General features: G+C 43.4%; 1 protein-coding gene and 1 long non-coding RNA gene across 7 annotated transcripts in view; one reads left to right on the top strand and one right to left on the bottom strand.

The window, feature by feature from the left end:
* The window catches only part of NFIA (nuclear factor I A), a 348,862-nt gene extending 321,470 nt beyond the window's left edge, over positions 1-27,392 (bottom strand). For 3 of the 5 annotated variants that reach the window (XM_084780597.1, XM_084780598.1, XM_084780594.1), the window contains exons 1-2: positions 22,118-22,801; positions 16,191-16,722 (exon numbers count right to left, since the gene is read on the bottom strand). In XM_084780597.1, coding sequence (XP_084636723.1) covers positions 16,191-16,722; positions 22,118-22,144 — 559 coding nt within the window. In that variant the 5' untranslated portion in view covers positions 22,145-22,801. Of the gene's footprint in view, positions 1-16,190; positions 16,723-22,117; positions 22,802-27,254 lie in introns of those variants that run through there. The other 2 variants (XM_084780596.1, XM_084780595.1) reach the window with 2 other exon arrangements.
* The window catches only part of LOC311597002, a 28,915-nt gene continuing 23,078 nt past the window's right edge, over positions 21,592-27,428 (top strand). For both annotated transcript variants that reach the window (XR_014779056.1, XR_014779057.1), the window contains exon 1: positions 21,592-22,121. This is a non-coding gene — a long non-coding RNA (uncharacterized lncRNA). The remainder of the gene's footprint in view (positions 22,122-27,428) is intronic.

Genomic DNA, 27,428 nt, shown 5'->3' with positions numbered 1-27,428 from the left:
TTCAAGACAAGGTCTCTCTGTGTAGCTTTGACTGTCCTGGACTCACTTTGTAGACCAGGCTGGCCTCGAACTCACAGCGATCCGCCTGCCTCTGCCTCCCGAGTGCTGGGATTAAAGGCGTGTACCACCACGCCTGGCTTAATAATGTTTATTAAAATGAAAATATTTTTCATAATGCTCTACCTAGAATTTCCCAGAAACAGGGTTTTAAAATAAAAACATTGAGACTCCAATTTCTATTTTGAATGTTTTAAATGTTTTTTTTTTGCTATAAACAAGGATTTATTTAATGAATTGCTATTTACTTTTCTATTTCTTTTTTTTGTCACAGTATTTATTTTATTTTTTAAATTAATTTATTCATATTACATCTCAGTTGTTAGCCCATCCCATGTATCCTCCCATTCCTCCTGCAAGAAATGGGAGATGTTTTAAATGTTTAATGACTTAAATGTTTAAATGACTATCTTTTTTTTTTTCTTTCAAAGGAATATAGTAAGAGTCAAGTTAGAAAAAAAGAAATTCTTCACTCTTTTTTACCTGTCTGACCTGAAGTAATTATATGTCAAATCCAATCAGAGTTCCCCATGGCAACAAGGGGGCAGTGATGGAAATGGTAGGCAAGCCCAGCCAGGTCAGACACAAACACCACAGTCTACCCCATCTTTAGGTAGTTGTCCTCATGTTCAGTGCAAAGCAAACCTGTATCCCAGGAGAGGATTTTGAAAGGGTGAACAAGGCTTGCTGAAAAAGTTGGGCAGCCTGTAAATATTTGTTAAATGTGTGTTATTTATATATACACATGAAACACGCTATACATGTTATATCTTCTTACATGCGTGGGGGCTGTATGATGAAATCAACAGTTTTGTGATCCCGTGGCAGTGTTCAGTGTCTAGTAATAAGCAGTGGGTGCCCTGTGTCCACACTCCCAGCTGTCCTGGAGACTGCAACAGTGAGACCCCTTGAGCCCAGGATTCTCAGGGCAGCACAGTAAGGACAGATATATAATCTCAAAGAAAAGGAAAATCTAGTATTAGAACATCTTCAACATCTTCAAAAAGAACATAAACACCTTCAAAAAAATTTTTTAATTAAAGGGACATGAATAGCATGTGGTGGCCAAAGATGAATCTTGCTATTGAGGTGACCCTCAAACCATTACAAACCCAGTCAGACCTTAAGCACACTAGGTCCTGTATGGGTATAGGGGTAAATTTCCTTGAAAACATCTACCAACAATCATTTATGGAGAAAAAGAAATGGAGTAGTCTATAGATGCACACTTGGCGAGGGTGGAGGTTATCCTAGAGTCCCAGACTGGAGAATGAAGGAACGCACTCCGTGGGCCAGTACTGACTCACTGCCTGCCCCCCAGGAGCCAAACCCCTCTAACCACACCCTGCACCCCTGAGATGGTGCACCAGCGACTGCCGACAACGGGGCTGGCACTGCATGGAAGGCCAAGCCTTAACCTCCAGGATCTGTACCCCTCTAACCACACCCTGCACCCCTGAGATGGTGCACCAGCGACTGCCGACAACGGGGCTGGCACTGCATGGAAGGCCAAGCCTTAACCTCCAGGATCTGTACCCCTCTAACCACACCCTGCACCCCTGAGATGGCCCACCAGCAACTGCCGACAGCAGGGCCGGCACTGCATGGAAGGCCAAGCCTTAACCTCCAGGATCTGTACCCCTCTAACCACACCCTGCACCCCTGAGATGGCCCACCAGCAACTGCCGACAGCAGGGCCGGCACTGCATGGAAGGCCAAGCCTTTGTCAGCTGCACCAAGTTTTCTCCCAGGTGCTACATTTTCACTATGTATCTTGCCACAAATAAATAAATGCACTTGAGGGGGTAAAAGCAAGTTAGAGCGTGCTTCCTAATTCAAATTATAAGTGTAAAACATAATTTTTTGATATAATTATAAGAACTAAAATTAAAGGCATTCTTATTTTCAGTGACTGATTAGGATTTTCCCCCCTGATATTTCAAGATAGTTTAAAATTGCTGTATGGAAACCTGGACTTAAACAACTATTTGTTCTTCTCAATTACTACTTATTACTGTTTTTTTTAAACAGTACTTAAAAATCTAACCCAGGCCCCCATGTGTGGTAAGCAAGCACCATACCAGCATCAGTGAGCTGCGTGCCCCCAATCCTTATTACTACTTTTAGGGTTCTGATTATAAACTTCTCACTTTCGTTTTGCTCCACACAATTTCTCCTTTTGGTCATTAGTCATTAGTTGAACAGAGATGCTAGGGCATACACACTAAATGCCACCCATGTCCTGTGCGGTCCTCCATGGGCCATCCAAAACAACACAAGCCTGCCCCCGCACGGAGGACGCCCGGGGAGTGTTCTGTCATCACAGTAGCTGGTAGATAGTGAGGAACTAGCACAGTGCTTATGACTGCTATGGCTACACTGGAAAGCGTCCTTGGCTCAAGTTGGGCTGGAAAGAAAGCTTCCTTAAGGAAATTAGAATAGAGCTGAGTCTTAACAACATTGGCCAAGTAAAGGTGGTCTAGCACTTTCCAAGTACAAGGAGCAGTAGCATGATAATGAAAAACAAACAAAAACAAACAAACAAACAAAAAACCATGCACCCATATGTTCCAATAGAAATTCCATGGGTAGAAGCCGACAGCAGCCCGGAAGGAGATCAGGGAGGCCCTGTGTGCTCCGTACACAGAATCTATTGCTGCTTTCCCACATGCCCTCTCTGATTTCCAGGAGAGGTGGGTTCAATAGTTAACTCTGAAAGGTCATTTTACCCACCTTTCTCAGATGAACTGGTTAAATCCCAGTTAGCAGTATTTGAACAATGTATCTGTTATCCCGCTCGCACAAGGACTTTCATAGTAACAGTGTCCGTAAAGGGGGCTTGTCTTGTGGCCAAGCCAGTTCCTCAGCACTGGGTTCCTTAAGTCCTAAAGTTGGGCTTTCCAACCCCAACTCCTCCCTTCCAAAGTTCAAAGAATCAAAGATCCTTTGGTTACTGAAATATCATCCTGGTGGGAATATGCAGATGGGGATTAACTCCAATTTCTAAGACAAGCTCTGCTTTTTCCAGATGTTGGGCAGAGCTTTCAAAAGAGAATGATACTCTGAAACAATTTCCTTTTAAAGACTCCAAAACCAGAAATGGGTGTTAATGGCCTTATTACACACTCAATTCCAACCTGAATATACAGATTTAAAAATACATGCTATCAGAGCATTAGGGAAGATGGTTTATCATTGCTCGGTGTTTATTGGTACTACACTATGTAGGAGACAGAACCGAGTAACAGTGCAATGTTCTTCAGCACTAAGAGAAAACAAGGGGGGGGGGCGAGAGACAAAGGGAAAGATTCTAAAGGTTTGGGGGCAAAAACGGATTTTCAAATTCTACAACTTTCACTATTTGGAAATAAGATCCCCCTTAAATAAAGAAAATACAAAATATTGCTAAAAAACCACCAGGCGCACCCCGGCATTTGTGTATACAGGTTATCTAATCCGAAGGCGACGTGGTTTTCTTTTCCCTGGAGGGTCTGGACTGCTAACATCCCGTAGACTGTATCAAGTTTGCTGACTGTTAAACAAAGAGCTGCGTCTTGAGTTTCATGACGTCCCACATGTTCCTGAGACTAATCCCCACCCACTTTTATTTACAGTGCTCAGGACGAGTTTCTATGACAATCCTGTGCCATTTTGTAAATGTTACACACACAGCATTTTTTCTGGGTTTTGAACCTTAATGTAGAACAAATTAGTTGTTCTATGATTTATACGGAGAGACGCACACATAGCACTGGTGGCAGAAACAGATTTCACTTTCAGGTTAAACAACAAGCAACTATAAAATGGAAAAACAAAACATAACAAAACAAAAACACCAGCCCCCGGCATGTGTTATTGGGACGTCCAGATTCCTGCTGCTCTTTTTTTACTTCCTATATGAGACCTGGAACCGTTCTCCTATTTTTTGTCACTATGTACACACACTTTCCCACAGATCCTCCAGCCACCCTGCAACCACACTGACACCCAGCCACAGTGGCCGTCCGTGATCTTTCTCCGAATGCAATGCTACGGGCACCTGCCATCTTTTGGTGAAAGGGAAAGGCAGCGCAGTCCCAAACGCCTGGCAACTTCAACCCGCTTCAGTGCAGAAGTCTTGCCATGGCTGACTTTCAGAAAGGGCGCAAAATTAGGACCCTAGGCGGCTGAGCCACTGAAATCTGGCTGTTTGAGGAACTGCCACCGACTGTCAAACGAATCCCCTGTCTCTCGCTCTCCAAGGCTTCTCTTCCTTCCTGTTTTCCACTCTAGCTCTCCCGAGGTTCTGTTTTCCTGTACCTCTATTTGTCTCATACTTTGTCAGTACAAGGAAGATGTTTTTTAAAAAGAAAGGAAGGAAGGAAGAGAGAGAGAGAGAGAGAGAGAGAGAGAGAGAGAGAGAGAGAGAGAGAAAGGCTGACTCTATGTCTCAGTGGCTTTTCTAGAGAAAACACATCATAGCAGTCAGCCTCTAAATAACAGAAAACCTGCGCACCACTTTCCATGCCTGGCCGTTCTGAACATTTACACGGACATTTTTGATACAACAGATTCTTGAACACATAATGGAAATATAGTCAAATGTTACAATCCTCAATGTGTTATACCAATTATCGTATTTATAAAAGCAATTCAGGGGCCAGTGAGACAGCTCAGCTGGTACTGGTGCTTGCTGTGCAAACCCAGTGAGCTGAGTTTCTTCCCTGGAACCCACATAAAGGTGGGAAGAGGAGAGTTGTTTTATTTTCTACACATGCACACACACACACACACACACACACACACACACACACACACACACACACACACACATTTTTGTTAATAATTAATAAAAATTTGTAGAACTGATTCTACCAATGTTTAAAGGTTCCGCACAGCCTACTGATTAGGAGGATCTTAACGTAAAAGTATCAAAGCCTTTGAAATATTAGTATCAAAAGAAATTACACCTAAGGTAAGTACATAAGCCATTGCATAGTATGTTCCTATATCTTGGGAACCTAGGACCATGCAGATGCCGTAAGAACCGAAAATACGCTTGAAGATCCAACTGCCAGTGCTATGGTAGACTCTGTCGGGAGAGGCAGCCAAACTGACCTCACTGGGCAGAATCAGCCAGAGCATCCCCACCATGCAGCTGCTGCCTGATTTGCAAGGCAGCATCCATCACTGCACTGATGCCTATAAAATAAAGTTCTGAGCCTCTGGGATTTCTTCAGTGTACAAGAGCAAATATAATACCATCATAGACAACATTCTGGGTGGTTCCTTACTGTTTCTTAAGCTTCTTTTTAAAAAATGGATCTCAACATTATCTCGAGAGTTCTGGAGAACAGCTTTTTTGTTTTTGTTTTAACCACCATAAATTTAGAAGCTCGTAGAGATAAAAAGAAGCTACTGAAGAGCAATCTACTAACCGTAGCATGTGGGCCACGTTCCTCAACCGGCTCTCCTATCACACACAGGCAATTTACAAAAACTCGTCAACCCAAATGTGGAGAGATGGTAAGATAATACATGAGAAAAGACTGCATAAATATTGCATTTTAGGAACAAAACTGTGGGATCTGAGAAACTTGGCTTAAATGCTGGCTTCATTATTTCCTAATTGTCTGGCTTGAGTGCGTTGCACACCTACTCTCTGAGCAAAGGCCGTCTGTTTGTCAGTCACTCACACAGTCTTCCGGGCACATCTAGTCTCCAGCTACAACAAGAACAATTTCCCCAAGCTAGGAGAAGTTAGAAAGGAGACAAAGGCAAACAAGCCCACGTGAAATCAAAGAGACCCATACCCACAGTGCATTAAAAACTTCACAAAGCTGTGGCACTCAAACACACAGCCTCTCTGGCTGCCCCAAGTTTGAGTCTGTAAAGAAATGTTCTACGGCAAAACAAGATGATGAACCGACGCCTGCGTGCTCACTTCTCAGCTAAGTGACTCCGTAGGGAAGAACGGAGGTGAATCCGTGCTGCGGTCTGACGCCGCTCCCCACCCTCATGCCCACCTCACAGCCCAGCTGTCTGAGGACCCAGCATCATCTACTTGGTTCCCTCCACCCAGGCAACACCCAGGTTAAACTGAAAACGAAGCTAAGGCTAGGCAAAGCCAGTCTCTACACAGCAAAACTCAAAACGAATCCCTTTGAAGAATCACAAAGCTTTTTGTTTGAAACCTCTGACCTTTGTTCAGAAATCAGTCACTGCAGTTTAAAAATGTAGGTGGTAAAAGTACAAAGGATTGCATTTATCCATTCTGCGTGTCTTTTGTCTTTTCTGTGGTGGGGGACACATACTTTAGAACAATTACTTCTTTAACTGTAACATTTCAGCCCCAAAATTCTCACAAAAACATGTGATATACATATGTATCCATATATATATGGATATATATACATATATATAAGCTTTATATATAATATATAATCTGGGCTTGGTAAGGTGTTATACTTTTAAAAGTATTATCTTTACTATATTTTATTGAAACTCTAAAACATAGAATCTTAAAAACATTAAAAAATAATCATTAAACAAACTGAAAACAATTGTTTTCAATTTATTATTACTGGCTGTGGGGGTTGCGTGTGAGTATGACGTGGGAGAGCACATTGCTGTGACACAGGTGTGGAGGTCCAGGGGCAAGTTTGTGGAATCAGTTATCTTTCTATGTCCATGTGTGCTCGTGGGATCACATGCAGGTCACCAGACTCTGAGCCGTAAGCACCTTTACCCGCTGGGCCAACTCACCAGCCCAGAGCACTCTACTTCTTGATTGAGAAAGGTGATGGGAGCGGTTTTCCAAAAGCACATTAAGATACATTTTAATAAAAGCCCTTGTCACCTCCTGAGAGGCCATAACAGCGCTGCACCGACTGACTTTCCATGCAGATAAACATAGCAGGGCTACCTGTTGCAGAGCAACATCACCCAGACTCCATTGTCTAGAAATTACTGGAAGCTACATTAGAAAAGAAAAACCTTTGCCCCATTTGTAAGAAGGGAAGGGAGGCCAACTAAGTGAGCCCAGCGGCAACTCTAGAAACTCACTAACTTTATAGGATACACACACCCTGCGAAAGTCCTGTCACGGTCTCACAAAGACACAAGCATTTTCTTTTTTCAGGCAAACAAACTGCGGCCAAATTCTTAACGAGAATAATTTTCGTCCTAAAAATTTGGTCAAGCACTTTAGTTTCCAATAACCTAATATTTCCAAAGACACTCTTAAGTACACCAGGTTCTTCAGACAAAATTTTAAAACGCTCTATTGGTAATGAAACCCACTGACATGTGGCGGGCGTGATGGCTAAGCCTTCAGTCCCAGCTCCTGGAGGCAAAAGCAGGCGCATCTGGGCTCCAAGCTGGCTCAGTGTTCAGGGCCCATCCCAGGAAACCCAGGGCTGTATAGAGAATCCTCGTCCCTGTCCCCCTGCCCAAAAACAAACAAACAAAAAAAAGCAAATAAAAACATCAACATAAAATATACCTGTGATTTTTCATGTTAATGAGCTATTTTAACAGAATCCACACTATGGTGTAATAGTGAGCCGCGGCATATACCATGCCTATAGAACACCTCTTTACAGTAAACTTTCAGGGGTCCCTATCTCACACCCATTTAGAAAGCTGCAAAATGGCACAGAGAATGGCTCCAGGTCACTTCAACCCTTCCGTCCTGTCTATGGCCCTCTTAACCTGCAGTCAACACTTTCATAAGAGTTGAAGAGACTTTGTCACCCTGAGGCCTTTTATGTCAGCTCCTTTGGAATTCAATTCTAGGTTTGAAAGGGACAATAAGGAATCATGCATGTACAAAAACAATTTTATGCAAGAGCTTACATTTAGAGAACTAATCCCTTCAAGATTAACATACACGTAACTGTAAATGCCCCCCCCCAGCAGGAAAAGAGAAGCTACACATCAACACAGAAGAAATAGCCTCAAATTTCTAATATTGAGAAATCTGTCTCTGATTTTGAAAAGACAGCGAATATCAACACTGAAATTCTACTAGCCCTGTCACTCACAGGCAAATACCTTTCGGAACCAGAACCAGCTATGTGACTTACTGTAGATACCTTCTCCCAGAGCATGATGGTGACACACTACCCAGTCCTGGGCTAGCAAGACTGCAGAACAGAATAAAAGGAATAAAATCACCCAGACCACAGCATCAAGGACAGCAGCCTATCAGTTTCACAGACTTTTTTTCTTTTTAAATGTCCGCATTCCTCTTTCTCTTTCTTGATTTTTTGAGAGAAGGCCCTAGTTCCTCAGCCAAAGCTAGCAATCCTCTTGCCTCAGCCTGCCGAATGCTGAGACTACAGGACTGAGTTGCCATACTCAACTTAATAATCACTTTTTTAATGTATAAAGTATTTCAAGCTAGGCATGATGACATGACACACACCTTTAATCCCAGCACTGGGGATGGGGTAGGTGAGTTGGGGGGTGTCAGAGATAGGCAGAGCTCTGTGACGTCAGCCTTGGCTATGTAAAAAAGTTCCAAGCTAGTCAAGGCTATACAGTGAGACTCTGTCTCATGGGGAAAAAGTGATATTTCTGTTTTATTTAATAAAAGTTCAACTCAGCAGCTAATTTAAATACACCTTAGTAGAATGAAGGCACACTAATAAATTGGAGTAGTGGAGTTTTTCACTCTGTTTACATTGATAAAGTTCACATCGTGTGGATTTTAGGTTTTTGTACTGCAATCATTAAGAACTAATCTTGGACAGGCATGATGGTACGTGCCTTTAATCCTCTGGTCTACAAGAGTGAGTTCCAGGACAGCCACAGCCACACAAATAAACTCTGTCTCAAAAAGTGCCCCTTGCCCCTGAAAAATAAACAAACTAATCTAAGTCTCAAAATTTAAAATAAGGGCATTAAAATTAATCATCTATTTTCATATTTTATATTTTAATTTTAAAAATTAAAGTAATAAAATTCCTTTTTTGAACGTGATTTTTGTGTTTTTTAAAAAATATTATAACATAAAACCAAAGGCAAACTTCAAAGCAAAGCAACTTTTAAATTTTAAAACTAAATCATTATAGGTTAAAAATATTATTCCCTGTACATATATAAGTATGTCAAAATTGCATATAAACATGTTAAATATTAAATTTTATGTAATATTTGGTTTAATATTCAGTGTTATCCCAAAGTATATAGAGCTCATTAATCTAACTGTATCTTTAAAGAATTATGTTAAATGTGTTTCAAATATGTTTATCCACCTCACCATTCTAAAAACAAGAATAAATAATTCATTCCAGATTTTTTATCCCAACGCTGACAAGAGGCTCATGTCTGTCCCAGCCAACCTAGCCTCTTCTATTGCTAAGACAGACTGTCCAGGAAAATATCTCCACGGAAAGGTTTTGATTTTGACAATTTAGTTTCCCTTTGTTTCTAGGGAAGTGTGTGGCACCACTTAAATGGAATTTGAGTTACTGAGATGCATGTTATAAAGATGGATATAAAGTGGATTTAAATTTGAAAAAATGATTTAGAATTGGAAGAGTTGCCTGGATGTGAGCTGCTCTTCTGAGTTTTGTCACTTAAAATCCTAACATGAAGAAAGAGTTAAAGAGCGGGGGAAAGATAGAGCAGTCTGAGGTAGGCTGCCAGCCTCGCAATGCAGGGATGCCCAGCATTGGGACAATAAAATGAAGTTAAAAGAGTGAGCTAATCTTAAGGTGAACTCTGTTTCCTGTCAGCCACAGCTTGGATATGCTAAGTTGTCCGCTTCCTTCTGGCTCCGTATCTGTACTCTCAGTTGACGTGGGTTACAAGTACCTATCACCAGGTTAAGTGTCTAACTAGCATAAAAAGATGTAAAAGTCAACTTAAACTTCTCTAAGGTGTTAAAGTAATTCACTTGAGTTCACAGTCACCGTGACCATCCTACTCCTTGCCGAGAAGAAGACCTCGAAGGGCCAAGGTACATAAAGACGAAGGCTTGTTTCTCGCTGTTTCGTGTTACGTAGCTTGTTTTGCAAACAGGTCTCTGCTATAGAGTTGCTGCCTTCGCCATTTGCTGGACTTACCATTCTTTGCCTCCAAAGCCATGTTTATTTAACCAGAGCAAGTGACAGGAGGACTAATTCCATTAGCTAAAACACTGGGTTGACCATCACACACACACACACACACACACACACACACACACACACACACACACACACACAAATGGATATGTTTTCCAACATCAGGGATGTGGAACAAAAAGGGAAAAGTCACTTCTATTTAAGGAGCAGTGAGAAAATTCTGTCTAGCTCAGAGACATCGGAGTCTGGATCTATAATGTGTGGGCTCCCATTACATCAGTGAGAGAGCCGGGGGATGGGCCGGGAGGGGGGAGCCTGACCGTGGCCAGCAGCACTGTGAGCCACATGATGCCAATCAAAAGTGTGTCCACAGCACCCTTGCCACACTGTGTCTGTCCTAGAGTCCCTAACTGGATGCCTAAACTGCAGAAGAAGTCTTTCAAACATTTCTTTCTAAGGTTTTTAGCTGACCCTTTCTGAAGCTCCAAGTAGCAACTTTGTTTCCCACTAATTATACAAAAGAAAGAAGTGAGTTACACATTATCAACTTCTTCACTTGCAGTCCTCCTGCCTGAGATCTTTTACGGTTGCCGCTTAGGCTCAGACTTCCTCAGAGTATATCCACTTGCAGTTATGGCCATGGTTTTACATTTCCCTTAACAATGCATGCCTGTTTGTTCAAACCCTTCCTACTACACCTGGCTTCCTTCTCCTCTCCCCGAATTCCATAATAGTTTACAATTTATAATATTTTTAGAGCTACCTCTCACCTCTAAATAACTGCACAGAAATTACTGAATGACTAGTACAAACTAAATTTTGGCACACTTGCTAAACTAAATCTGCATATTTTTTTCTCTTCTCTTCTAGTCCTCTGTATTGTTTCAATAGTGTATCCAGGCAATTTGGAGCAATTGCTTCTGTGAGAGATTTTAAAAGCTGACAGGCTGTTCTGCACCCTCTCGAAGCTGCTCCAGGCCCTAACCCAGTCCTACTGTGTACAGCACTGACCACAACAAAAGCTGTGGTTTCTCCCACACTAGCCTTAAATAGGTTTAAATTAATGCTATTCATCACAGGGTGGGAAGGAAGACGGACAAACCATGCCAACAGCACTGGGAAATTTGCTAGCCAACACAGTCAAACCTCTTAGCCATAAACAAGCTGACCTCGGTTCAAAGGCTTCCTCCCAACCAACTTTTGCTCTGTGCTCCTGAGAGATCGCTGCCTTTGAACTTCTATCCTTTTTTTTTTTTCTATGTTCTAGAAAGGGCACTGTGACTGTCCTCAGGTTACTGCAGAACACACTTAAAGCTCTAAAAGTCATATTTAATCTCAAGTTTGTCAGTTGCTAGTACTATCTTTATAATATTAAGAGAAAACTGTATAGTGTATTAATAAAACACAAATTCTACCATGAATTTGGCTGAAGGTCAGGATTGGAATCTGGGACACAGAACAAGTGTCTCTTAATTTTAGGTATCACCATATATTAGTCATATCCCTTTATTTTTCCAAACATACTTTTATCACCATAAATCACAGGAACTATCTGCACATGTTTCTGCTAGGGAGTTAAGCTTCCAAAGAAGTTTAATTATATATGTACAGCCCTAGTCTTGAATATAAACACATATATACAATATATACATATATATATATATATACATACATATATATATATATATATACATACACTTGCCAGAGAGCATGCTGAATATATGTTTAAAATGCAAAGCTCCCTATAACAAATATGCTAAGTCACCTAAAAATTAGTATGTTGTAAAAATTAATCTGACAGAGAATTACAAAATATAACAAAATGACTCATTTTCTTAATGTTTAAAATTACTGTATATGCCCTGTAACCTTATGTCTAATTATTCCACACTTAAGACAGTATCTTTTGATACTGCTGAAATCATTGCTCCTGCTTAAGCAGCACTCTGGGTGCAGCCTGGTGTGTGCACAAACGCACACAAAGCACACACTCACAGGCACTCCCCATCTTACACCTGCTCTGCAGCAGCAGGAAGTGAATTCTCAGTCTGTCAGCATGACCATCTGGTCCATTGCACATCATGGCTTTCTCTAGTACTACATGAAGGAATGGCAGTCGTCACGAAGCCAAAATAAAACTAACGTGCACCTGAAAGGGAATAGCTCCTCTTTTGGCTGAAATGGAAACACGTGACTCATCACAGGCAAACGAGCCGAGTTCCTGAAAGCGTAACCAAAGGAACAATCTGGTATAGACTGCACAGTGATGAGTAATACTGCCCTGCAGGTTACAGGATGGGTACCAAGCTGCTGGGACACTCAAGCAGCTCTTCCTGCGAGGGCGGAAACAGGCCAACCAGTAGCCACTGTGCGAAAAGCTTCCTCCGCAGAAGTGCACACTTCGCACCATGCACTGCCACTAGGATGGCATCAGTCCCTTTGCCATTGGCTAATTAGTAGTTGCAGCAACTTGCTGACAATTTTGGTCACTTAATCTTTTCCAAGTGGATTTTTAAGACAGCTAAAAATACTTGCAATCTTAGAAAACTCCTCACCTTTAAAAAGTGACAATGGCTCAGTGTGCTTCAGCTTTGGGCCCATTGCCACCTGCAAATTAGCAAGAACCTCTGTTGAATTAAACATAATTCCATTTGTTTAGGTGTAGATTTTAAGTGTCACCACACGTACAGACTACCTCAGACCGGCTGCCCCAGCCCCGCACCAGGCAGCACCAGACATAAACAATGGCTATCAGTTTCTGTCCTAAATAAAGTGGTCCACCCCTGTCCCCCCCCCAAAAAGGAGTCCTTTTAAAAGTCCAAACTCTAAGCAAAATTTAACTAATTTCACAGAATCCCTAGAATCTGATTACATTCCCAGAGTTACACAGGAGCAGTTTCGAAAAAGAAAGAGAGGAAAAGAGTGAGGGGAAAAAAAGAGAGAAAGAACTCTCCAGAAAGTTCTCGGTTGAGTGCCTACTAATGAACAAAGGTTAACTTTATCTAAAAGGTCAAATGCCTGGTGGCTAAGGTTGTGACCTTAACAACTTAAGTTGTGACCTTGCCACGTGCCGGGTATACTGTAGCTTCTGATACAGATCATCTGGTAAAGGCTGGCCATAAATTAGCTTTACTATTACACGCCCACAAAGAAAACCATTTGCCATGATGCCATGATTCCACTAAGTCCGTCATACGATACGTGGGAAAGACAACGCGAATGGAGACCAAATTAAAGACATAAAATGGTTTTGTTATTTTATGGACTGAACAAGATGAGTGAACGTGTCAGGCCCATGGAATCATTTGACTTTACTCTACTTCTTACTGTTCATCTGCCACAAAGTTCACACAGTTCTAATGCCCCCAGATTTAGGGATGCAGTCCAAGTATTGGCCTTTATCATCTCTAAGCCTTACGGGGGGGGGGCAATGGGGGCAGGGAGAATCATGTCTGCTTTTAACAAATATTTGATTACGCATTTGCTTCCAGTATTCACATTTTAATGTTTTGCCTAAAAAAAATAAGCAGCCAGTGCATGAAGTAATAATTAATGTGCATATTTTAAAGTGTGTGGTGGGGGAGAGGGGACGGCTCAGCGTGGGGCTACGGTGAGGAGAGCAAGCTTTCTGGAAGGGAAAAAGTACATTTTCAAAGAAATGAAAATAAAAATGTTCTACAGGTGCAAAAGGCCACAATGGTGGGGAAGCATGCTTCAGAATCTCTGCTTCTTGCCAATACTGGCAAGTTCTCAAAAACTTTTAAGGAGGTAAAAACATTGTTCAATGTTTACAAATCTTCAGTATTATAACAGATGCTTGTCAGATCAGCTGTGCATAGGTTGACCAATCTACCTCATACTGGCACTGGCAGCTTTTCTGCCACAAATCTTCCACAAAATAAGAGGTCTCAAAATATCTTAAGTCAAACCTGAGATATTTTCTGATATGGGGCCTTTACTATTATTTTCCTTTTGCAAGCTCTCTGCTGCTGGCACACAGGCAGGCATCACTGACGTGCTCTAGAAACCAATGGCCAGGCATTTGGCTGGTGTTCAGGCCTGAGGAGGGATTCTGGGATACGTGAGGAACACCAAACCGAAGGTAGTCTGATCCATGTGGCTGTCAATAAATCTTTCATAAGCTGTAAGAATGCGAACCTTCCTCAGCAGCCTCCCAAACGTCATCACAGCAGCCTCCTTCCTTCAGGCAACGTACCAACCAAGGAACTGTGTTAGCTTAAGGTCAGGAAGCAAGTGCGCAGTAACAACCCACCAACAGTGAAGAGAGGTGAACCACGGAATGTGATGAGCCAGACAGCCAAATCTTTAAAGGCAGTTTCCCTGAGATTCTCAGTGAACATTCACTATCATTAATAAAATTTCCTAAATATCTAAAGATAAACACTCAATGTAGAGAGTATGCTAAGAAAGCACTGGGAATGCCTGTAACTGTTTTGCACCCTCAGGCACTTAACACAAACAAATAATGAAGGGGAAAAAAACCTTCAGTGTTGCTTTTACTATAGACAAGAAAAATGAGCAGCAAGGTTAAGGAGGGTGAAGCAAAGGCCACTTGTTCCTGTTTAGAACTTCTGCTGGCTAAAGCAACAGGCATGCTTTATAATCGAGTATACATTTTTGAAAAGCCCAAATATTTGAAACGTTTTCAGAGCACATCCTCTGAAACACAAATATCTGCTGCCAATACAACACAAATGATGATGTGACACCCTTGCAAAGTCGGTTTCTCCGGTTTCTTAAGTAAGGACAGATGGGTAACAAAAGTTCTTTCTAGATCATATATTAAAAAAAAAAAAGAGTAGAATGTTAGCCGATTTATTTGAAAGTTAAAATGTTTCAGGTTTTAAAAAATATTTTGGCAAAATAGTGCTGACTTTGCAAGTTGTATCTTTTCATTGTGGGGAAAACCAAAAAAAAAAAATGTGTGTGTGTGAGAGAGACAGAGACAGACAGAGACAGGCACAATAAGAGAGAGACAAAGAGCACTTCTAAACAAGCCACTGGTAGATTCCACAACAACTTTCCTTCTCCCATCTGGTTTAAGTCATGCCATGAAGGCAATCTAGTAAGACTGATATGTACGTATAAAAAGTCAACAAGTTACACAAGACCTGAGCTTTCACTTAACACAATGAGCCTTTGTCTAAACCGAGACAAAAAGAACAAAGTAAAAGCTGCATTATTTCCACCCAGCCCTCAACAGTTGACTCCTGAATGCTCTTCGAAATTCTGAAGCATGCTCCGGAAAGACATGTCTCGAAATCAATAGTGAATCTCACACAAATCAAAATAGGTCGATGGATCAATTACCAATAGCGATTCCTCAATGCATTCCAGACAGGCTATGCGAGTTGGTCACATTTACTATTAACCCCTCTGTCACCTGCTTTAGAATGTAGCTGATTGGTTTCCCTCGGCCACTTGAAACTGACACTGAGAGTTCCCACACACAAAGCTGCTAAGCTTGTATATTAATGTGATTAATCATTTTTCTTTCATAAGTGACCGGCATTTTGATAGTAACCTTACCTCCAACTTCTTAATTGGCAGGGGCTGCAGGAGGCCTCAGAAGGTCAAAAAACAGTCCCAACAGAAAAGGCAGCTAGCAGCAAACTAAATGTCTTTTTTAACAAGATCGCAATCCAGTTCCAAAAATCTACTCTTTATTACGAGGGCCATCGTGTGGCTTCTCTTACCCCTGAGTCAAAAATAACGTGGCTGCCACGTTTCACCCACTGAACTAGCAAGACCTGTGGCAGCATTACTTACCATATGTGACCTGAGTGCGAACTCTCTGAGAGCTCCGTGGGTTGTTTTTTGTTTTGTTTTGTTTTTTAAATTTTTTTTTAAATGCCTGAATGAGGGTAGCACCTCAGGCAAGGGCAGCAGGTTGTTCAAGCTGTTCTGACTCTGGTTTACCTCTGAAACCTCACTGGCCCGATGCCCCTAGGTTTGTGCTACGGGTGGGGGGGGGCGGTTCAGGGAACGGTTCAGTATTCACAGAGCCATAAGAAGAGACATACACAAGACAGCAGAAGGAGTTTTCCCCTTCGTACTTACCTGCTGCGTGCACAAAGTATGCCAAATATAAATCGAGTTCCTTAACAGAAACCCCTATGTGATGGGGCTGGACACAGAGCCCTGGATTTGAGCACTGCGGGGACTTTACAAGGCGCTCGCCATCAGTACTTTCCAGCGGAATACCTTTGAACAAGATCACCATGACCAGGTCCAGCCTCCATACTTTATCTGCCTGGCGGAGGCAGTCAATTCTCCGCATCTTGCCCTTCTGGTCTGGGTTGGAAAGAACACAGCATGGAGGTTTTTTCCCTGTAACTGTAAGAACAAAATCCTCTCGGTACTCGGGTCGGATGTCCTTCCGTAACTTGGCCAGAAGTCGGGAAGCCCACTTCTGCTTGACTTCCGGCTTCTCACTCAGCAGTTCATCCTTCACGGCCCTCTCCTCTTCTTTCGACATGCGCTTCTCGTGCTTTTTGAAGTATTTTCGCTTTCGGGCCTGCAGGTTGAACCATGTGTAGGCAAAGGCGCGGACGTGGGGCAGAAGTGCTTCGATGAAAGGATGGAACTCATCCTAGGAAAAGGAATTTAAAGAACAAAAATCGGAATACGGCCAATAGACCCAACACAAAAGAAGACATCTTCGCCTCTGGGAGTTGCCCTAAAGAAAGGCCTCACTTCGCACGAAACATGGTCCTAGTCTTGTATTACCTAAAGAATCATAAGAAAATCCTTAAGCACAACCAAGCACAAGGGGAATACACTCTTGGTACCATTGCTTATGATCTGAAAGGAAAAAATTCCTAAGAATTTTTAAACATTTGGACATATTCTGTCATGCGGCCTACTTCCCAAATCCTGGACACACCAAGCCCAGTTTATCTAAATGATTATAGCAGCATATACCCTTAACCCTATTCCAAGGAGGCCATATCTAATTTTGTCCCAGCCTTGACCTCACCATTTGTAGTACAGCCAGGGCCTGGCCGCCAGATTGGCAAATCCAAAACACTGAGGTGCCAGTCAATGTTTATGGAAGTCTAGGAGCAAGACCCATGGCTACCGTCAATGAAAACAAAGGCTTCCCCTCTGAAGAGTCCGTGTAGACTCTGACCGGCCTCCCATGCATTTTTGGTAATATCTTAATTACTCTTCTAATATTATAGCTACAGATAATTTACCAAAAAAAAAAAAATTAGGGACAAAAACAAAACAAAACAAAACAAAACAAAACACCTGACAGGTCTTTACAGAAAAGAAGACAAGGTTTGGTATTTATTCAGCTAAAATAAAAGATCTATGGCCAAGAGATCATTACTGAACCATGAGAAGAGAACAAACAAAAAAAAAGGGGGGGGGGTACAGCAAACAAAGCAAAGCTCCATGCCGAGAGAAAACAGGGTGCCTCAGTGTGACAGCACCCCTGCAACTGAACACATTTAGTGTGATGGTAGGACTGTGGGCCACCCTCAAAAGCAAGCAGCCCTACAAAATGCACTGCCTCATTTAAAAAAAAATATTATTTCAGCCTTTTCCAGCCAGCAAAAAGGAGACTTGGGGAAAACCTTCACAGATCGCTTTAAAAGTCAGACAATTTGAAAAGAATTTTGAACTTAAAGCATTTGAATTTTGCTACCTGGTTTAGTTTTTTTTAAAAATGCAACTCTTATGTTGATGTTAGTTAGAAATTTAAGTACAAAAATTTAAAAAAGAGTTAAGCAGTGATGTTCACAAATGCTCAGAAAGAGCAGCTAACGCTTAGTGAAAGTAGACAACACCACTTCTATATAACGGCCTACTGCCACAAATGCCCCTCAAGATGACTTACTTACTTTCAAATAAATGAAAATAAGAAAACTAGAGGAACATTTGGTGACTTCTTAGGAAGAGTTACAGTGGAAAAATATAAAATATATTCTTTTTTATGCTTGTTATAGCAATCTAAATATATGCATTCTTGGGGTACAAGAAACTGTGATACCAAAAACAGTGTTACTACCTAAAAATTATTAAAATTTTAAACATTCAAATGTAAACTGAAGGTAATATACTTTAATAGTCAAATCTGTTAATTTTTTACATATTAATCAATCATCTAAATACTATACATAGCAGGGCATATTTTTTAACATAATGCATATTTAATTATTATAATAATTGGCCTTCTCCATCTTCCTACACAAATTTTAGGCTCCATGGCTCAAGTTCAGTTTTGAAACTTATTCTTTTTAAAAAAAGGAATTAAAAAAAAAGGAAGAAAGAAAAGAAAAAAGAAAAAGAAAGAAAGAAAATAAAAGAAGTGGTGAGCTTTGGTTAACATGTGTGCATTTTTCAAGTGGGGAAAAAAGTAATACAAAACTTTTATTATTCTTTACCATAAACCATTAGCATTTTAAAACTGTGTGGTGTTTGAGAAGCCTTACTCCTTTGGAAAAAAAACACAAGGGGCAGGTCTCAGTTTATCCGCTAAGGTACATTCTAAACCTCAAAGCATTTAAACATTGCTGAGTTCTGAGCTCATCCTTGAAATGTTCTGAAATACATAAATTTTATGTATTTCATATTGACTGACATCCAGATGTACACAGGATGCACTAGAGCGCAGGACTCTGTGGTGCTATGGAGACAGTCCCTGCCGTCGACCTTAAACTGCACAGTGAGCCTTCTCCAAAGGAGGCTTTCATTTTAAAGACTCAGCTCCATTTCATAATGCAAACAGCTCCGAATATACCATATCTGTGCTAAGGCATTACCATACTAATGATAACAAAAAACATTAAATAAGCATTCTAATGTGGTTATGTTATATATCCAAAAATACTCCCCCAAATACTTCCTAAAAACTGCAAACTGCATCAGCTCACGCTCGGAAATATTGCATTCACCTGCCAACCAACTGCTCATAATATCTGTTCTTTTTTTTTAATTATTGAAAATAAGGCCAATCAGTCATTGTGGACAATCTATGTCCCCAGTTTTGCCACATGAATTTACAAAATATTATTTTCCAAAGGTTTCTAGAATGTGAATAAAAATACACAATATTTTGTATAACTTTACGCACATGACACTTATACTTAGTCAACTTAGTCAACTTATTGATAGAAATATTCCCCCAAAGCATCCAAAGTTTAAAAAGAGAAAAAAAAATACAGAAAATGTCCAAAGAAAGCATAAATGATTCAAGGACTTGGGGGATAAAGTATGTCCTCATAAGTCATGTTGCTGAATAAAAATCACTATAAACTGTGTAATGATTCAAAAAATATTCGAGAGAAAACAAGTAATATTCTACAACATAGTTGGTGAGACTGGTACAGCCCACCAATAAAAATAAACCTGTGGACCTGCTTCAAAGCCACATTACTTTGAATCAGCAACTAAAATGTGGCCAAGTTTAAGAGCCACAGAATAGTGGTGGTGCTGGAAACTACTTCTCCCCCCCCCCCAAAAAAAGGTTTGCTCATAAGTATCTGCTGAACTGTCAATATTTAGGCAAGTTCATGAGTTGACTATGATATGCTCATCCTCAATCAAAAGAAGAGGCCCGGCATTCTCAAGATAAAGCTCCTTCAAAGTGCACACCAGCAAGCTGAGTTCGCTCTTTCAGTTAGAGTATATTTATCACCATGCTTACTGGATCTTTTTTTTTTTTAATGAGCAATAAACGACCCAAATTTTTATTTCTGAAACTGGCTCTAACATATTATAAATATTCCAGAAAATTAAATAAATTGTAAATCAACTTTTAAAGACACTCTCATAAAACAAACGAGCCCTTATTCCCTGTTTATTGTACGTTTTCTTCACCAACTGCTACAGCAAATAAGCGTTTCTCCTAGTGACGTGAAGGCCTAGTGAATGTATCAATCAATGCTGCCAGGTCTGTAGGAGGGGTAAAGGAAAGGAAAAAAAAACTTTCTTAACTTGATAATAACTCTAAAGGAGCCAACTTTCTTAAATACCTGACTGTGCCTGGGGCCTGCATGGATGCACAGGTATGCTCCTGAAACACACAACCCAGACCAGAACTTTATCCTTCCAAAGCTCACTCTAGAAGACACCGTTGTGTCCACAAGGGTCTTTCTCGATGGTGCAGCACGCTGGTATTATCTACAAGTTCTATGTGTTGCGAACTTTTGCCAGGCAGGATTTCAGCCTTCCTTCGAATCTCAGCACTTTCACTGAAGACTATAATTCATTCAAAGTATCTTACACTTTGCATCTTATCCATATGCAATTGTGAACCTTGCCAGAAGTGGGTATAGAAGTTTCATTCCACACTTCCACAAGTTACTAAAATAGTAACTTTGGAAGTTGCGGGGGGAAGCCGGGGGGGGGGGGGGAGGACTTTTACAATAACTAAAACAACTGCTATCCATTATTAATGTGAGGCCTAAATCCCAAACAGACCATCTTCACATAAAAGATGCATTTAAGAGTCTTCGGAGATCAAATAGCCAGTGTTATTACTGTTAGATACTGCAGTAAGAAGGGGAGTCATGTGGGAAATAAACCCAGAGTCTAGAGGGGAGAGGAAAAGCTTCTGATACTTTCAGACTTCCGAAGTATTCCCGGTAAACCGTTAGCTCCTGCTGACTGCAGAAGGCACAGTGGGAGCAGGGTTTTGAGGGAGTCGCGAATAAACCTTGTGCTTGAAGCATATAACTTCATGGAGGTGATTACTGGTCAGGGTGCAATGTTTTAAAGCCATATAAAGACTCATGCTTGCAGAGAAAAATTAGCGCAAATCACTCTGACTTTGTGCCTTTTAAGTCAGAAAAATAAAATAAAATAAAATAAAATAAAATAAAATAAAATAAATGATACATTCAAACGGGACCAGATCCGGAGCCACAAAATAGCGGTGTTTTCTTGCCCGGTGGTGCAGACCAGACCGGGAGGGATGGGTTTGGGAGGCTCGGGCAGGAGGGGCGGAGGGGCTCCAGGCCCCACGCTGCGAGTGGGGCTGCAGGGAAAGTTGCCGGGTCCTGCTTGCTGAGCCACCCGACTATGCACTGGAGGCGATTGCGGCGACAGAGCAGCTGACTCCAGCCCTGGCCGCTGCTCGACCTCCGGGCCGGAGCCTCCACTCCGCCCGCAGCGGCCCGGCCCGTGGCCGCGGCCTCGGCAGCTCTCTGGCCTGCGCGGCGTGGGCACGCCCGACCCCGAAACTTTCGCTTGGGGCCGCCGACAGGAGGCGAGGACGCAAGGTCCTGGGCCGGCACCGGGCGTGAGTACACACACACACACACACACACACACACACACACACACACACACACACATACACACACACACAAACACACACACACACAGTCCACGGGTGAGGGCTCGCGCCGGCCGCCGGCCGCCCGCCGCGTCCGAGGGGCGCTGCCCGGCCCGGACTGCAAGCCGGGCTGGCACAAAACAAAAGTAAGAGTTGGGGCGTCGGCAGGGGGTGGGGGTTGGGGGCGCGGCAGCTCGGAGGACAGCGGGCAGACCCGGCGCGCCCCGGTGCAGCCGGCATGCGGGGGCTTGCGTGGGGCTCGAGCCGCCCCTCCCCGGAGCGGAGGGACCGCGCGGGCACCGCGCTCGGCGCCGCAGGACGAGTCCAGATTGCAGCGTCGTCAGGGTCTGCAGCCGCGGACACACGTGCGGGGCGCTCCGCAAGCCCCGGGGCCGCTCCGCAGTCCGGGCGCCCGATATTAATTAACGCATTAATAAGAGGGCGCCATTAGCCATGTGCCCAGCACAAATGGCCGAGCAAGAGGAATGCACCCGCATGGAAACAAAGTTACTTTCTTAAAGCTGCAGCCTGCAACAACCCCCTCCGCCGCCCGCCAGCCAGCCCGCCCGCACACGCGCGCGCGCGCACACACACACACACACACACACATACACACACACACACACACACACACAGAAACACGCGCAGACACGGCTCCCGCCGAGGCACACGGCCGCCCCGCGCCCCCGCAGCGGCTTACCTGGGTGAGACAGAGCGGAGAATACATAACTGCCGGGCGGCGGGGGGTGCGTGCACGCCTGTGTGCGGGCTGGAGGTGTGCGTGAGTGTGGGTGCGAGAGGGGGAGAGAGGGAAAGAGAGAGAGAGAGAGAGAGAAAGAGGAGGAGAGAGCTAGGAGAAGGGGGGGGGAAGAGAGGAAAAAAAAAATCAAGCCTGCTTCTTGCGTTCACATTTCCAACTCGGCTCAAACTGCAGCAGCCAGCGCTCTTTGCCGCTCCACGCGCTGAACTTTAACCCCGCCTAGAGTTTTTTTTTTCTTTTTTTCCCTACACTCCACTATACTGTCTACTGTACGCGGGCGTTAAAGGCATAGCGCACCCTTTCCCGCTCCCGCGCCGGCCCGGCCCGGGTGCCCGCGAGCTGCCCGCGCGCCCGCCTGCGCCGCGTTCTGCACCGCACCGCACGGCCGCCGCCCGCTCGCGCCGCCGCGGCTGGGGCTGGGGCGGGCGGGGTGGGGGGGGAGCGGCAGAGGAGAAGAGGGGGGTGGCTGGGGGTGTGTGTGTGAGCCGGGTTGGGGGAGGGGCGGCTGCGGCGCTGACACCGGTCCCCAGCCTGCGCGGCCGCTTCGCCCGGCCGGCCGCTCGCTCCGCGCTCAATGCCTTCCCGCGGCCCCCGCTCCGCTCCCCCCCTCCCACCCCCCAACGCCGCCCCGCTCGGCGCGGTCCCGGGAAACGCGGCGCGGAGCGGTTTTCAGCGCGTCCTCCGGGCGGCTATAGGCTGCCACAGGATGTGCTTAAGCAAACAAAACTACTTTTCCTCCTCCCCATCCCCCCCCCCCCAATCCCCACACCCGCGCCGCAGCTCTCCGCGGACATCGGTAGAGGATTGGGGCAACTTTGGCCGGGGCGTCCTGCACCCCTATGTGTTCCTTTAGGAGTCCCTGAGAAGAGCCAGCGGTACATTTGCATGTATGCAAATTTATTGTAAAAAAAAAATCAGACCGTCTAGGTTACTTTTCCCCCCTTCCTCTGAAATGCGGTAAAGTTCAAAAGCACTGTAATCTCTCCTGCGAAGCTTTCTGTGGGAATAGTGTCGTCGGCAGAGGTAATTATGCACAAAAGCCTACTAACTTTGTGCAGCTTCAGCCCTATAGGCAGTCAGAACCCGGATACTGGGGAGTAGTAAGATCACCCCCAAAGATTCCCCAGATTGCGGGGGAAGGGGGGTCTGGAGAAAGGAAGGCAGAGAGCCATAAGCCACCGCTCTTCTCTCCCAGAACTCAGGAGCCGGTGGGTTTCAACACAAACGCCCAAAAAAGTTCTGTCATGTCAGAAACACCAGTGATTTAGCTGGGACATCTTTCCGTACGTTGAGAAAGAAAACTGTGAAAGGTTGTTCCCTTAGGAAAGGGATATATTCCTATCCCCAGAAGGAAGCCCAGACCTAGACAGGAGCTAACATCTGTGTCCTGGTTCCCCAGACACCCTGTAGAAGGGTGCGCTTTGTGAATCCCCACTTTTTCCCTCCCCCAGGTAATAGTTCTCAAAATGGAAAAGAGCTTCCTGCAATTATTTTATGTTTGCTAAGGTATTGTTTTGGCGGGGGTGGGGGGCGGGGAGGGTTAGGGTTTGGCACGTTGCCAACAAGCCTGCTTTTCCAGGCTTTTCTCTTTTCTTTTCCTTCCTTCTTTCTTTCTTTCTTCTTTTTAAACATACCATTTTTCTCTCTAGACTCTCTTTTCTCCTGGAAAGGGGGGAGAAAAGTATACCTGTCTCCTCCAAACTCTCATTTCCCCCTCCTCTCCTTCCTGAAGTTTTGTCCCCTTCTCTATTTACCAACCCTTCACAAAAAAACAAAAACAAAAACCAGATTCTGACACTGACTCGCGGACACTGACCCTGCTTTCTGGTGGAGGTGACAGGGCTAGTCTGCAGGCATGCCCACCGAACAGAAGAGACTGACTGGTGGTATATGGACACTTTTCATTCAGATTTTTTTTTTTTTTGGAAGGGCAAAACTGCTACTAGAGAAGAAAGCCAAATAAAACATTCTGAAACAGGCGGCATCTCTAAAGTTTTGCTGTTCTCTTGTCCGTGTAGGGCTAATGCTCAAGGGGCCAGTCTTTCCCACCCACCCTGGCTCTCCAAGTTCTTGGAAACCTGTCCCATCCCTTACTAAGGATTGAAGGAAAGTAATAGCTTCAGTCTCTACTTAGGGCGTCCATTTCCCCCAAACTAAGCAACCTTGGTTCCTCTTGGCTTTCAGTAAGGAAGAAATGTCCTCCAAGCTAAGAGGAGTTAGAGAAACATTCCTGGCCAAGAAACCCTTTGCTGGGATCTATAACTTCAAGACTCTCCAAGTTTCCTCGACAGAAGTTTCTGGCTGAGGGACCCAACAAGTAACTGAGGCACAGTGACAAGTTACTGTCCTGCGTGTATGTTCAGGGAAGCCTCTTCCAAAATGTGTGTGTGTGTGTGTGTGTGTGTGTGTGTGTGTGTGTGTTGTGTAGAAAGATACTTCAGCCTCTTTTCAAAACAGCAAAGATCCTTACTTTTTATTCTCAAGGGGATTTTTTTAAAAAATAACTGGCTGTCGATGTGCCCTCTTTTTTTTTTAAATAGGGGAAAGTAATTGAATGCTGATATTTCCACTTTTGAAACGTCTTTTGTTGCAGCAGTGGATGTGCCCGCGATTTCCAGCATTCTGCGGTTAGCAATATTATCTTAAGTAACTTTTGGCGCCCTCCGTAAGACTTTTGGATATGGGACAATTGTTTGCGCCCTCTAGGCAAGGGCTGGATCCAAGTTCAGCACCAAAGCCCTCCACATCCGCCTTGCTTTCTCTCCTATCTGTGCCAGCTCCCGCTCCCTCCCCCGCTCCGGAGGACGGTGGAAGGAGGGGGGGGGATGCTACAAAGCCCAGTTCCAACTACAGCCTTTACAAACTAGACTGAGAAAAATACCGTAGAAGAGTTACAGTTACAGAATGGCTTCTGGTAACTTTCTCTCCAACAGGCATAAATTTAAACACACAAAGAAACAGATGTTCCTCAGAGGACAGACCAGACCCGGGGTAAAAAGCCATTCCTAACTTTCTCCCTTCTAGGTTGCAAAAGTAAATCCTTGTCTAGAGTTCACAAAGATAGTAAGGGAGAGGAAGGGAGGGTAGGGAAAGAGGGGGGGAGGGGCACAGAGAAGGGAGAAGAGAGACTGTATAGGAAACACAGGTGATATGTGAAAACTAGTTTATTGCAATCATATAAATGACCCATTGTTAGGAAGGGTAAACCCCTTATTGGAAACACTACTCCAGTCATTTATTCTGTAAGTGGCAGGAGGCTGCCTTGAAAACCGGATTGTCTTTGCAAAAAGGAGGTCTCTGCCATGCTCTCTGCTATCCATAGTCCCCCTGGCACAGAGCCCAGCCTTGCATTTGCTGTTTTATTTGCAGAAACGTTACCTTGCCAGATTTAGTGAAATCCTCTTAGATGTATAAATTACGTCAATAAAGTTTCACTTCTACATACATCTGAAATATCTTTCATTTCTAGTCTACTTAGTTGGGAAATCATATTAATATGATTTAGATTTTAAAGCCCAAAGTAGTGAAAATGGGACTGGGACTTCTAAGTGACAATACCATTTGCTCTATAGTTCGTACCAAGGCTGAATCTATAAACTAGCATCTCCCAGTATTTTTCTTCACTAGTTTTCTTACTTGTATATAATCCCAAATTGAATCATGCTGCTGAATCGGGCATACAAGTGAATTGTCACATTAGCTTTCCAATCAAGGCCCCTGTGGAAGGCCCAAAGCCTCAGGAAATAGTTGGATGAGAGTTAAATCCACCAAAAAAAAGTAAAGACTCTATATTATTTTCCATTCGATCCCTACAGAATCAGGAGCTGGTTGATATATTTGAACCAGAGGCTGCAAGTTACATTTCCAGGACAGACTAAGGCAGCTGGTTTCTACCATCCAGATGCCACGGACTGGAACAAGAGGCCAGACTCCAGCTAAGGGGAGTCAGGTAGCTTCCACACCTGCACACTTCAGTAGGGTTGTGGTAACAAGAAGTGTGAACTTGGAGGCTTTTAAGATGCTCTTCCCTACTGACCATAAACTGAAACAGTAGAATTCAAGGAAATCCATTTTCTCCCCTCCCCCTCTCCAAATCTACAGAACAGCTGTCCAACTATCTATGAAACATTCTTTCTTTGGTATGCCAAAATTCTAAAAGAACCAGTGAGAAGTTTTGAAATGCCCCGTGCAGTCCCTAAATTGAGGCATATTCTCAAAGAAGTAACCAGCTTCCCTGAGTATTAAAAACAATAGATAATGCAAGGTTAAATATTACTTCAGCAGAATTTTCCAAAAGAGCAAAGTAAAAAGCACACAGGATTCATGCAAAAATCCCCACAGCTTTCCCCCTCCTTTAAACTAAAAAAGAAAGAAAAGAAAACAGAGAGAGAGAGAGAGAGAGAGAGAGAGAGAGAGAGAGAGAGAGAGAGAGAGATATTCCTATTGTGATTGCTAAATCCGGAAGAGCTGGCATCTTTGACAGCTTAAACTACACATCATCCCCTTTAGAACTGCAGAGAACTTCAGATCTCCTTTGCTCCGCCCCCTATGGCTATTACGAACCATTGTATACCCAAGCTTTCTCATGATTGGATAGAGCTTCTGTCAATCTCTCATGTTGCCCCATTGATTAGAGGATCGAATCGTCAATTATTCTCCGGTCCAGACATTTCTTCTCGGGTTAGGTTGACTGCAGGGGCCAGACGTCTTTAACTGAGCAGAGCACGTACAAGATCCCTCCCTCCCCCTCCCCCCTTTTCTGGAACCGAGCAAGCGCTAGGAGGAAAAAAATCTGTTAAGCTCAGCAATTTTTTCAAATCCTGGGGGAAAAAAAAAAAAAAGGAAAAGAAAGAAAAAGAAGCCTGGTCTCTGCTGCACATAAAAAAAACGCCATCCACAAAGCTGTATCTTTAAAAGAAAACCATCACAATAGACATTTACTCAGCAATCACTAAGTGCATATTCGAGCTAGAAAAAAAATTTAAAGTCTTAGCCATTAAGCATAACCATTCTACCGTTGTTTATATAACGCACATCGTATAAATGTAAAATAGAAAGTTTAAGATGTACCACGTACCATTGCAATGTAAAAAGAGTACGTGAGAAACTTTAAAATGCTCAGACGAATTGCTTCATAGCTTGTCTCCTGATTTTTGCATTAAAAAAAAAAAGCTAAATAAACTTGGAACCGTTGAAAACCCGGAAGAGCTTTTTTAAAAGCTGCTGGCCAATTGCAGGGTTCTTGGATATT

This window comes from Acomys minous (genome assembly GCF_964271855.1).
Source record: "Acomys minous genome assembly, chromosome: 1".
Taxonomy (NCBI): Eukaryota; Metazoa; Chordata; class Mammalia; order Rodentia; family Muridae; genus Acomys; species Acomys minous.
Note: the sequence above shows the minus strand (reverse complement) of the source record. Positions and strands in the feature narration are given on the sequence as shown.